Source organism: Corvus brachyrhynchos, unplaced genomic scaffold, assembly GCF_000691975.1.
Source record: "Corvus brachyrhynchos isolate BGI_N302 unplaced genomic scaffold, ASM69197v1 scaffold18, whole genome shotgun sequence".
NCBI classification, from domain to species: domain Eukaryota; kingdom Metazoa; phylum Chordata; class Aves; order Passeriformes; family Corvidae; genus Corvus; species Corvus brachyrhynchos.
Window position 1 is genome coordinate 1670478 of NW_008246064.1, and position 13122 is coordinate 1683599.

General features: G+C 39.1%; 1 protein-coding gene and 1 long non-coding RNA gene across 8 annotated transcripts in view; one reads left to right on the top strand and one right to left on the bottom strand.

Annotated features, from left to right (window-relative positions):
• Positions 1-12760, top strand: part of LOC108449749 — a 14398-nt gene extending 1638 nt beyond the window's left edge. The window contains exons 2-3 of the long non-coding RNA XR_001866028.1: positions 5036-5041; positions 12749-12760. This is a non-coding gene — a long non-coding RNA (uncharacterized LOC108449749). The remainder of the gene's footprint in view (positions 1-5035; positions 5042-12748) is intronic.
• Positions 1-13122, bottom strand: part of NKTR (natural killer cell triggering receptor) — a 38538-nt gene that overhangs the window by 19431 nt on the left and 5985 nt on the right. For 6 of the 7 annotated variants that reach the window (XM_017746753.1, XM_017746757.1, XM_017746756.1 and 3 more), the window contains exons 2-5: positions 10638-10712; positions 8267-8374; positions 7580-7624; positions 5794-5881 (exon numbers count right to left, since the gene is read on the bottom strand). In XM_017746753.1, coding sequence (XP_017602242.1) covers positions 5794-5881; positions 7580-7624; positions 8267-8374; positions 10638-10712 — 316 coding nt within the window. Of the gene's footprint in view, positions 1-5793; positions 5882-7239; positions 7268-7579; positions 7625-8266; positions 8375-10637; positions 10713-13122 lie in introns of those variants that run through there. The other variant, XM_017746758.1, reaches the window with a different exon arrangement.

Sequence of the window (13122 nt, forward strand, 5' to 3'; positions counted from 1 at the left end):
GAAGACAAAAATCATCTTTTTGATAAAAGCACTTTCTCACCCACCCCACCCCAAAGAACCTCAGGCCTAACAAAGGGTTCAATGCACATAACAATATGATCAGAAAAACAAGAAAGATAAAAACAGAAAGAAAAGGAAAGGACACAGCCTTAGAGGAATGAGACATTACCTTTGGAGCGCACGATGTAACACTGTTTCTGTAAATTTTACACAAAAATGGCAGAAATAAATTGTAATACATTTTCAGACAAAACTGAGTCTATGTTTTATTAAATACAAGTTTAAAATTAATATTAATCAAGTTGTATGCAGAACAAGGATGCCTAAAAGAGGGCTCTAAATTTTCTTTAGAATACAAGGTACTTTGAAAACTAAAGTTCTCCTTAAAAACAAAAAAGAAAACTCCAGACAAAACCTGCTTGCAAAACTACTGCAAAAACAAACAGTTAGAAAGAGAACGCCCCCACTCCCCGCTAAGTCTCAATCCAGCAAAAAATGCCCAACTTTAAGCAGATGAATAACCAATTTCTGTGGTTTATTCACATGCTTGCAGGGGTTCAAAGGCTCTGCTGAATCCACTCCTAAGCAGACACTTCCCAGGCTGGCACACAAACATTTGGATTCACAAAGGAAATGTGTACAGCCAGGAAATCCACAACTTCAGACATTTCCTAATTAGCTGACATCTTCCTCCTACAATGAAGCTTTTCTACAACTAAGAAAAATCAGTGTTTTCTCTAAAATATGTGCATTGATTGCTTCTGTTCAGAATTTTAGAACAAAAACCTGCAGGTGCAAAAGCCCAAACACCTGCAGCAGCTGATACTGGATCTGTCCTCTGGCGTAATTCTGAGCAGCAGCAATGTTTTAAAACTGTATTATCAGTTGAGCTTATCCACAGCACCCCCCCAAACTATTAGTGATTAATTATCTCTGCACAGCCAAGCACTGAAATGATCTTTTTGTTTCTGATTACACAGAAAAGTGTCCTGGGAATGTTTTCACTCTTCCATAAACTTTTGATCAAGCCAATGGGACCTGCTTGTGTGAGAAGTGCACGTGTGCCAATAATGCTCAAAGATAATGCAACATCAGCCCCTTCCATCTGACATTTTTGCATTGTTGTATTAGTCAACTGTTCAATAATTAGCTCAAAGGTATTTCTATCACAGTAAAAAAAGGAAATTATTAACTGTTGATTAGAAAAATACCTCGTTTGGGACACCAAAAAGATATTAACTACTTTTAATGAGCTGGTAACACTGAGAAATAATTTGTAAAATGAAAACAAGAGCCCTCATAAATGATTTTATCCTTCATTGAGCAGATCAAAGTGGTTCCTTTGTTTCAATTTATGAACTGGGCATGGCATCACACATTAAAACATTTTTAAAACAAAAAATCCTATTTAATTCTGAGCAAGAAAGCAGAGCTTGAGAGACACATTAAACCAACAACACCCTCAACATGGAGAAAAAGAAATCTGTCAGTAATAGGAAATCAGACTCAAGTTTTAAATAGCTGTGGAACACAGAGGCAAGAACTCCAAGCATTTGCACTGATAAAGAACAGAATCTGGGACTCCTCTTTAGGTTGCACTAAGGGCTTATTCCTCAGCAAACTCCACAGCTAAACAAGGCAATAAAATTAATTATTACACAAAACTTCCCTCCTTTAACAAAGAGGTTACTTTGTTTTGCTTCCTATTGCTGCTTTACTCTTCCTTCTGCACGGGCACTTCTGGTTTGCTACAAATGTAGCCTGGCAGATTTGGTGTGACAGCGGAAGCACAGCTGAGCCCGTGGGAGGATCAGGAGTCTCATTAATGTTACTTTATCCACTCATTTTCACCAGAATAGCACTATTTTGTACTGTGAATTTCCTCACTGGCAGGTTGGGAATGGCCACAGCCATGATGGAATGGCTCTAAAGAGACAAGATATTCCCAGATCAGCTCGACTGAGAAGGGAGCACATGGATCCAGAAGAACATCACCCGAAGTACAACAGCCACTGAGCTGCAATATCCAGAACAGCCCAAATATCCCCAATCTGACCCTAAATCAGAGCCCTGAAGACATCAGCTCTATCTGTGCATTGCTCTAGATGTGCTCCCCTCAGTAACTGCTAATGATGTTGGCAGCAGCAATTCAAAGCAGCTACTGGATATGGAAAAAGAAAAGATGATTCTGGAGCACTCCCTGTCCATCTCTGCCCCATCCTAGGGATTCCATATCTCAGTACCCACATGGAAACAGGGCAGTTACAGATTAACATCCCCAGATGGTGTTTAGAACACTTGCAAAATCACTGAGGGCTCTCCAGGAAGTAATTCACAGAAAAAAATCAGAGTGGGGCTCCCTGAAAACACAAATAGCCAGTTTATAAGCTGGTGCCTGACAACTCTCTTCAACACAAGCCTGCAACGAACTGCTACAAACCTTTGGGTAAAGAACACTGAAACTGCAGCATTTTACAAATCTGAAGGGATTCTCTCTGTATCCTTGTTACTGGACTGCAATGTGCTGTGTTCCTCCAGAGCAGGAAATGTTTCTCAGGCACATGAGAACAGACTTGGCCTATTTACAGCACATGTGCATGGAACTCACAAGCCTCCCTCAGCTACACATTCTCCTTCCCACCCAACTGCTGCTCCTACTCAAGGGGAAAAAAAACTATGGGGAAAAAAAATCAGTCCACAAGCATTAAACCCAGCAGCTCTGGTGTTACACAGACACACTTCTGACTCCCCTTTCTACCTCTGCACTTTGCCCCTCTCCACCACTGCTTTGATTTCAGTCCATGTTTTTTCCTGGAGCTTCCTAACAACACTTCCACTGCCTTTTCCATGCCCAGTTCTCATTGTTGCTTATAAATCCTCCAAGCTCTTTCATGCCAGAGAAATTCCTGACTAATCCAAGAAACACGATGATTTTTTAGGATGGGTCAGATGCCTGTTTCCTTTAAGATTAGTCTGGAGATTCTGTTTCAAGTAAAACTGACCACTTTAAATCAACTTTTAGCAACTTTCAGGCATTGCAGAGCCTTGTTGTGCCTGGTTTGTTAGTGCAATTTGCCAAAGAGACATTTGCTGCCTGATTACTTTCTTTAAAGACTCATTATTCCAAGTACAACTTTTCTGTGATGAACAGGGAATTCTGATGAATTAACAAAACTGTTATAGTCAGGATCCTTGCTATTATTTTAGCCCTACTTGGACAAACTGTTATATGAAAGAAAATAATTTATTTGCACTCCTTATCTGCTACATCAGATGTGTACAAGATACAGAGTTCTCATCCCTGAGGTGATCTGTGAAAACAAATGCAGAGCTCTAAAGAAGCTCAGATGAACTATTCCCTTTTCTATAAATTTAATCAATGAAATTAAATATATACAAGTATTTTAAAAAAATCTGAAGGCTACCACTGAAGGTTGCCTTTTACACACTTTTCAAGTTAAACATTTCAAGAACATTTTTCCTAATGATAAACTACAGAGAAACTGAGCATTACTTGGGAGTATAAAAAAACACATTTTAATTTCAGCTTAAAGTGTAAAGGAAGACTGTATTTTATTGAAGAAAAGCTCTGTAGATGCACTGTATACTCCCTACAGTAATCAGAGAATTGCCACCCAACAAGACTAACTGCTTTAATAAACTGCATTTTAAAGTGAAGGCAGAAGCTGCCTAGATAAAACCTTTAGCAGCTGTTTCCCACTTGGAATCCTGATTCTCTTCCCTGGCTCCAGAGCAGGCAGGCCCCTTTTCAGACATTACAGGATACCCCAGAAATCTGCATGGGCAGGCAGGTAAGGCAAGAGCTCCAGAGCATCCTCATCCTGAAGGCCACGGAGGACACCCCAGGAGACTCAAACCAGCTCTGGATTCCTGCAGGCAGCTCAGGTGAATCCAGTTCACAAGGAAATTCTTAGGTTTCTTACTCTGCCTCAATTCCCACTGAACTCGCACTTCTCCTTAGAGGGATTTTATGAAAAAAACCAGAATTCTTCAAGAAATCCGCATCTTTCAAAATACTTCTGTATTTGATGAAAGTGCTTTTAAATAATCTTCATTTACTGTCCTGTATTAATTATAATTTAGTATCCAACACAACCTTGGGTTGTTTTGGTGTGTGGGGAGAGACCACGTGTTTAATCTAATTGAACAAGCTGAGCCTACCAAGCATCAGGGAAAGAAGATGACTTTGGAATCATGTGCAGGAGAGAAAAGAAACTTTAGAGCCCTCAAATGACAGCTGCTTGACTGATGTGACATCATTAGGTTTTCACGTTTCACGTTCAGATAAGCTTAAAAAATGGAAAATTATGGCAAGAAGCCCAAAGGCAAGTCATGGAGTAAAAAATAATGAAGCAATGCCTTCAGAGAGCTCGTTAAGCCATGGAGTTGTATTTATATAAACTGTTTTCCATATTAATGTGCACACATATCCTTTCAGATTTATTGTAATGAAGCACAACATCTAAAATTTCCTTTGAAGGGAACAGAAAACAAGCTTTTGAAACAATTTTATCTCTGTGGAATGTCTAAACAGTGGTAACCGTGAAAGACTTTCTTTTAGGTTCCTATGCATTTTCCATTTTTAGGACATTTTTTAGGAAAAGACCTAAAAATGTTTCTTATCTGAACTATATCATATCATACTGAAGATCTTTTTCAGGCAAAGGAAAAAAATGCAAGATTCTTGAGGACAATTTACTCCTTTACTAAAGACAGGGAAGCGCCATTCATTCTTATCCCGCAAGAAAGATGGCAAAGAAAAAAATACTTTTTCTAGTTAAGTAACTACCCTAAAATTTCCTTTTGATACCCCAGTGTTGTTTCACAAAGTATTTCCAGACTAAAGTTATCAACCTGCTCTTTCCAAATACAAACTGTTAAACATTAACAGGAGGCAATTTTGAAAAGGGAGTTAACAAGAGGAATAATCACATCGAAGTTTGCAAGCTTAAAAATACTGATACTCAATCTAAAACACACCTGCTTTGACCAGGAATTTGACCTCAATTATCAGACCTGAGTGTTTTACTTATGAATAAAGGTAAATGTGTTTTCTATAATTTCTATAATTTAACAGAATATGGTTACTAGAAGGGAATTTTTTTGAAGGTAATGAAGGATAAATCTGATTATCAGCACATAATTTTACATAGCGTTGGTACCAAAGTAGTTGGTAGATGCACAAGTAAACAGAATTAGGCAGAATATATATTTAAAAAGCATGTCAGGAATAAACACTCAAAAAATTCATAATAGTAATTATTACAATCAAATAAAAAGCCCCAAAAAACAAAACCCCCACTCATTCTCCTCCTGAAAAAAGAACAAACAAAACAATCCCCCAAAAGTAAATCATAAATCATCATTTTTTAAAGAGCAAAACCATACAAACCACTTCTAGATCTCAACCCCCTTAACTACAATGCTCCACATTGTCATTTGCAGATCAACTCGTGAGATTTGGCTGGTGCACACACACAAAGCCAAAGAATCTATTTTCTGGCCACTAAGAACTGAACATAAACCATATTTTTAGGGAAAAAAGCTACAAAGGAGGAACATCCATGGAGCACCAGCTTTAATCCAAATGAATGCCACAAGGAAATTGTGATCTCTACCATTTCCTATTGCAGTTTTCACTGCAGGTCCCACTCACTCCTAGCTAAGATCAGATGGATAACATGGATATGGATAATTTAGCAATACCATCTTTCTCATGAACAGCGCTTCTCTGTGTAAGAAAAGCTCGACTGTGGGATCACATCTACTCACATGAAAAATTGGGAACCATTGGTATGTTTCCCTCGGTTTGCCATTGACAAAAGGAACGCTCTGTCATGTTTGAGAATAAAGTTTTCATCTGTTTGAAGAAAAAATATGTTTGTCAGATTTTCCCTGGCAAGGCAGGCAGGTTGTTTTCTTAGTAACTTATGGATGCTCTAAGGAGAAATTCTGCTGCTGCTGGAGAAATGTGAACAGGTTGGAGAAAAAACAATGATCAGGTTTAAACAAGTCTCTTCAAAATTACAGTTGAGACAAAGCATTCTTTCTTAAAGAAAATGGTGCAGATATAGTGCAAACATTTCTAATTAAAAATAATTAGGGTCATTACGAGTGTCTTCAATAAACACTAGATTATGGATTTAAATCCAAAATTATTTGGGTAGGAACAAGGTTGGCAGAATTACTGACATTCTAAAACAAGAATTAACATACATCATACTGTTATTTACACTCCAGGTGAAAAGATCAGGAGAAAAGCCATTTATTTCCCTGGTATGGCACACTAAAGGATGCCACCTCTATCGATTCAAAACTGGAAGTCTCAAAACATAAAAGGAAAAAAAACCTCTCTGTATCTGAATCCAAGTATAAAATCCATTAGGACTAAACTGAACATGCATTTTATATTGCAGTGAATTAAAGAGGAGTTCTGGTTGTACAGCAGAAGATAAAACTAGATCTTCTCAAGGTCATTTCCAAAGATAAAAATATTAATTTGAATGTACAAAGCTATTAATTTTTAGATCATATATCAAAACACAATCCTGCATATTTAGCACTCACTGTGCTGAGAAACAAACCCTCAGTAACTTCTTAGTAAATGGAGCTGTACAAACCTTTCCTTGACTAAAAATTTTAATACTCCCAGCATCAAACTATGACTCCTTTTAAAGAGAAACTTATTTTCATGCATTTAACCAGAGCAACTTGAAACACACACAGAACCAGGGGCTGTAAATAACTATATGTAGTATCTTAACATTTGAATATCACAGTAACCACCTGGTTTTCTCAAGAAATAACTGTATGTCTTTAAACAAATACTTTATAAACTCACCATTTTCCTTCCAACAGTTTTAAGAGAGGTAAGTGTACATTTATTTACCAATTCTTTGCAAGGAAAATGACTTGCATAGCACATAAATAAAGCCAAACCCTTTCAGAAATGAACCCTAAGCATACAAACCTTGAGTAGGGCAGGGGAGGAGAAGGGACATTAAAAAAAGAAGAAATCACTGTTTAGAGCTGGAATTATGTGAATTCTCTCCCAGAATAAGTCATTAACCCTCAGAAAGGTTAGGCACAGAACTCTTCATTTCTCCAAGCAACACAGATATCCATCTACAAAGGGACTTAGCAGTTGTCTATATATTTACTAGGGAGGGGACAAGGGAACAGAGTTTGAATTTGTGTTACTGAGCTTTTGTCTCTTACCTTTTCATTTTGCAAAAGACCACATTCTCTATAAACAAAAGAATATGTTGACAGTTTTAGGCAGGAAGATAGGAGTTTATTCATGAATAAAGTTGCCTAGCCTCCATGCTGAAAGTCATGTTTAACCAATAATGTTAGCCTTAATTAATTGTCAATTTAAGTTAAATATTAACAAAAAAATTATCCGGAAGTCATGCATATAAAAAGAATTGTCATGCAACATTAGTTTCATGCAAAAGGTGATCTATGAGTGGACCTGTTTTCATTAAGTAGTTTGGGAATCAAGACTTGTTTATCTCAGAACTGAACAAAGAATCTGCAAAGACATATTTGCTCTTACCTTTAAAATAGCCACCATAAATAGATTCACCTCCTTTTCCATTACCTACACATTAAAAAACAGCAATTAAAACTTTTGTTGCATTTATACAAAAGCTGTGCATAACATTCCACCAGCACTTGACTCTCAAAACAGGATATTCCCTCCTCAGGCTCATTCCCTCCTCAGCATTTCAGGACACAGTGAAAACAAACATTTTGGTAAGGACAGGTATTTCAGGAAAGGATTGACTGCAGAGAAAGAAACAAAAAATCCTGGAAAACTCCTTTTGGAGACTTTTAAAACATTTCTAGTTCATTCACTGCTTTATTATTAATTTTGAGCTTATTTAAACAGTTACATTCCTGTACCAACAGAACATCATCAGGGTTGCCTCTACTGCAGACACAGAAGTGAAAGGAAATTAAGGCTACAGCTTGGATTGGAATTGTTTTAATAAGATGGAATATCATAAAACCTTCCAGTGAGGAGTTCTTAACACACTTTTCTGAACAAATATTACAGCAGTTGAAACATTTTAGAATTTCAAAAATTTACAAGGAAATGGGTGATCTATGCTACACTTCAAATAAAATATTTTAATGGAACCAATACTTTCATGGTATTTTCTGAAGTTCTATATTATGACCACAAATTATAACATTTCTGTTCCATTTAAAACTTCTCAGTTTTAAAAGCCCACTTTACCTTCGCTGAAGTCCCCACCCTGAATCATGAAGTTTTTAACCACACGGTGGAATGTGGTGCCTTTGTAGCACAGCTTCTTTCCAGTTGTTTTGCCAATTCCTTTTTCACCTGCAAGAAGGTGAAACAAAAAGAATCCACAGACTGTCACTGAAAAAATTCCAAGGGTTTTCCCTCCCTAGTTCTAATGGACATGGGAGCCATTAAAATAGCAAAATTGTAAAAGATAACACAGTCTTGCCTGATGCCTTTTACAAGGGACCTCTTGGGTGAAAATTAGGCTGTTTCCTAAAATAATTTCCTCTTTCCCACAAGCAGGAGTGTGTAAATCTACTCAGGATAATTTATAGTAAGACAAGAGTCCAGGATAATGGTGGGTTAACTATTTTCTGTGGTTACAGCTACACTCCTATGCAGGTTACAGTATCCTTTTCAAACCACTCACACATCTGGATGAATCAGATGATTCCCACAAGAAAAATGTGAGCTCAAAACAGGTTTCAACTGAGTTTCAATGTGATCCACGCTTGGAAAAGTGGGATTAAGCTACCCCAAGCTTCCACGCCTTCACCAATCCACGCACACTGTCAGGCCACCCTCCCTTAATGCCAGCTCTAGATCAGGTGGACTGGTGATTTTTGAGTTAGGTGGTCCCAGAACATCAATTTCATTAGCATTTCCTCCAAAATTCAGAAGAGAAGCTGCCCTGGGGATGAGGTCACTATGACTGGGAGGGCTGAGGTCCTACATGGTAGGTTCATGAGGGATTTATACTGGTCAAGAGACACTGACTTGAGCTTGCCAGAAGAGGAGAGCTGGCAGAACGTGGCAATTAACAGTAAAAGGTTATAATAATAATATTATACACTGTGCAACAGTTAAACCCCCACATTATCCACATATACAGGAGATGCTGTGTAATGAAACACAAATCAGCAGGATAAATGACAGGACAAATAACCCAATGGTCAGTTTCATCCCGTCACTGGTAATGGAACAGGTATTTGACACTGGGTTAGAGACATTTAACCCAATATTCTGCACCATGTAGCACTCTCAGAAATGCAGGTACACTCATTACCCAGAGCCAACACTCCCCTTCTGCAATCTATTACTCTGCCACCCCAAATTAACTGACAGCTCAATCATCCCAGATTTGCCATTCCAAGCCCATCACTGCCAGGATGAGGGCAAAGGGCAGTTTGTGGCACAAAACCCACTCAGGGCATTGCTGTTTATCATGCTTCACTCATGAGAGTTATTTACCTGGCCCTCCACACCCACAGTCCCAAACTATGCCTCGTCCTACCCCACTTTTGTTTTCCACATGAGTTATGCAAGCAAAGCTATTTATTACAGGGATGGACACACTCCTCCCCAAAACATGCCTCTCTTTGCTACAGCATTGAAAACCTCTCATCAAACAACACCATGGAATATCTGCCTGCATTTTGGTCATGTTTCAGGATGTCCCTCAGGGCTATGGATAATCCCCTTAGAGAATGGGATCCTGCATGGCACTTGACCATGTAATTGAGTTGGTACACTGAGATGGGAGCTTTGACTGTGCCAGAAGTCACAGTCCCTTTTTTCACTCCCCTTTACAGTACTGACAGTACTTTCCCAGTCAGGTAAAAGCCACACCAATTGTTCCACTGGTAAGAGCTGCAGCACCTCCCTAAGCTCAGACACTTTTCCATAACAACCAGTACAATGCCTGTGTGCTCAGCTTCTCTCTTGTTTCAGGCCAAATACCAGCCTTATTCTTTTTGCTCTAAACATGCATGAATTTTGTCTGGAAAAGAAAACTCATTGTCCTTGAGCCTCATCTACTTACACCCTTCCTGCCTAAGCAGCTCTTTCCATGCCCTGCAAATCACTTGAAAATGGGATGGCAGAGGAGAACTCAGCTGCTTTGGTAACACCTGGACTGGCAGCTCAACATGACACACTTTGAACTGGGTGCCAAAAGGTGCCCATCTGAAATCAGAAGGGAAGCTCCTGACAAAGCACCACAGCAGATGGGCCTGTGTTTATTCCATAGGTGGGCAGGATCTGCAAGTGCCAGTCTGCAAGTCCAGCTGTTGGAATTTAAAAGCAGGAGCCTCTCTCTGTCTGGGCAGAAAGGACCTTTCCAGAGGCCAAATCTACTACTGACAGCAATGCCCAAATCACCCTGTCCTCCTCCATCTGTCAAAAATACCCTGGCTTGATGATGGCTTTATGCAGATTATATGGTCCAGAATGGGACAGCATCCCTTCTCCATTATAATTTACCCCTAGGTGGGCACAGGCCTTGCATTGGCTGTGTTCTGTACTGGTACAAAAAAGTAATTGTAAGTAACAATAAAAATCTGAAATATCAGCTACGTACCCGAGCACAAGCAAAGGAAGTTTTTACAAGTCTTCGGACAAATGTCTGAGAAGAGCTGAAACATAATTCGACCAACTAGAAGATAATTTTTAAAAAAATAATTAGAGTTTTAGAACTGTTTGGAATAAGAAAATCTGCACATAAATAAATCTGTGTGCTTTAAAAATGTAATTTTAGTGAGAAAAGGTTATTTTATCAAGCAGAATAGGAAAACATCTTACATATGTGCATATTAAAACAAGCAGCAAGAAAGAACAGTAACATAATTGTACAAAAAAAGAACATTAAGCAATATCATTACATCCAATTAATCTGAAGTCCTAGAGATTACATTGTGATTTGAACCTGGAAAGCCAAGCTGATTTACTAAAACAGTTTATCATGTCAGATCTTTTCCATTTTGAAAATGATTTCCCATAAATACAGGTCCTCAGAGAGCTGGAGCAATTCCCTCCCCAATTACTGTGTTTATACAAATACATTAATAATCACATTTCCACAATTTTCCCTGTGATCATTACCTACGAAGTCCAACTGGCTTAGTTCCATATTGTGCTGGGGATTACAGATGCGTTGGCACTCTTGGCCTAAAATCCTTTAGTTTAAAAAAAACCCAAATGAACCAAAAAGGGAAGGTGGGAGGCAGGCAGGACTAATGCCTCACTTGCCAGATACCATGAACCAAATATTTTCTCTTTGCTGCTAGTGGTAGTTGTGCTACATACCTTCCTTAAAACTATTAAAGTACTGCTGAAAAGTGGTTGAATATAAAGAAAACTCTTTTAAAACTGATTTACAGTTTTTGTTTCATTTTCCAAGATACTGGGATGTATAGTACTAAAAAAAAAAAACCCAAACCAAATCACTCTCGAATATATGAAATCTTTAAAAATTACATAATTAATAAAGAAAAAATTGGTATCTCTGCAGGTTGTAAAATAATCCATAGAAGCCACACTGTTGGGCAGAATTACAAGGAGACCAGTAAAAATCCGTCAATAAGCACTACACTCTAGTGGTGCACACTGGTAAAACGTCATAATTTAAAAAAGTAACTACGAGAATAACTTCTCTTTTCTTTCCTTTAAAAAAAAAAAACAATTGAAGTTCAAATGTATTTCATTCAATACTTAGTCACCAAAAAAAATTTGAGAGGCTCTTAAGAAACTGCATTCAGTTTAAGGCTTTGTCCAAATATATACAATGATAACAAGGTGAACTGTTAGCTCAGAAAGGAAGAATAAAATAACAGCACTCGTACTTGATAATCTCAGATAAAAATTCAAGACGCCTTGAGCTGTTGAAATGTCTGCATCTCATTAACTGCAGTAAGAATGTTCTCTGAGCATTCATCACTACAGCAGGGAAATCTAAAGGACATGGGTAGAGGAAAGTGTCCAAAGAATGAAGAAATAGGGAATATCCAAAGATCCCCCATCAAACAGCAGTTCTGGAACTACCACTGTGACACAATTTGTCACAATATTCGCAAGTGAAGAGACCATTCTAAGCTGTGAGGATTGAAGATTCCTACAAAGAACACAACAGAGAAGACAGTTTAGCAGAAGAGCTATCAATTTTCATTACAGCCCAGGAGTTCAGGGGAGCCCAAGTCCCATTCCCATTCTTCTGCTGCAAAAGCACCAAACTGAACAGCAACCAAGTGCTCTAGAGAGCCACATCCAGATTTTACAGAATCATGGGCGAGAACCACAGAATGGTTTGGGTTGGAAAGGACCTTAAAGCCCATCCAGTGCCACCCCCTGCCATGGGCAGGGACACCTTCCACTAGCCCAGGTGGCTCCAAGCGCCGTCCTTGGCCTTGGACACTTCTAGGGATGGGACAGCCACAGCTTCTCTGGACACCCTGTGCCAGGGCCTCCCCATCCTCACAGGGAGGAATTTCTTCCCAATATTCCATCTAAACCTACCCTTCTTCAGTTTAACACCACTCCTCCTTGACACATTACTCCATGCCCATGTGCTTATGTCCCATGCCCTTCTCCAGCTCTCTTGGGGCCCCTCTAGGTCCTGGAAGAGACTCTAAGGTCTCCCTGGAGCCTTCTCTTCTCCAGGCTGAACAGCCCCAGCTCTCTCTGTCTCTGCAAAAGATTCCTCCTGCATTCACTGTGTGAAATACCACACGACACTTTCCAGGGAAAAAGCTGTCACTACCCCCACTCTACTCTCCAGCACAGCTGCTGCTTCACCAAGGTGCCAGCAGCCAAGTAACTGAGGGGTGTTAGTCCCTGCAGGCTCCAGAAGGGACGTTTACCCTGAGGCATAAATTGTAGAAGGATTTTGGTTGCAAGCCCTACTTACAAACCCACCACATTTAGCACCTGAAGCAGCAGACATCAGCACTTCCATGTTCCTCTGGAAGAACTCATGTTCTTGCAGATGACAAGGCAGAAGATGGAAAGAGACATTCATAACTAAGGCATCGGTTTCAGCAGTATTTTTCACCAGTGCTTTGTCAATAAGA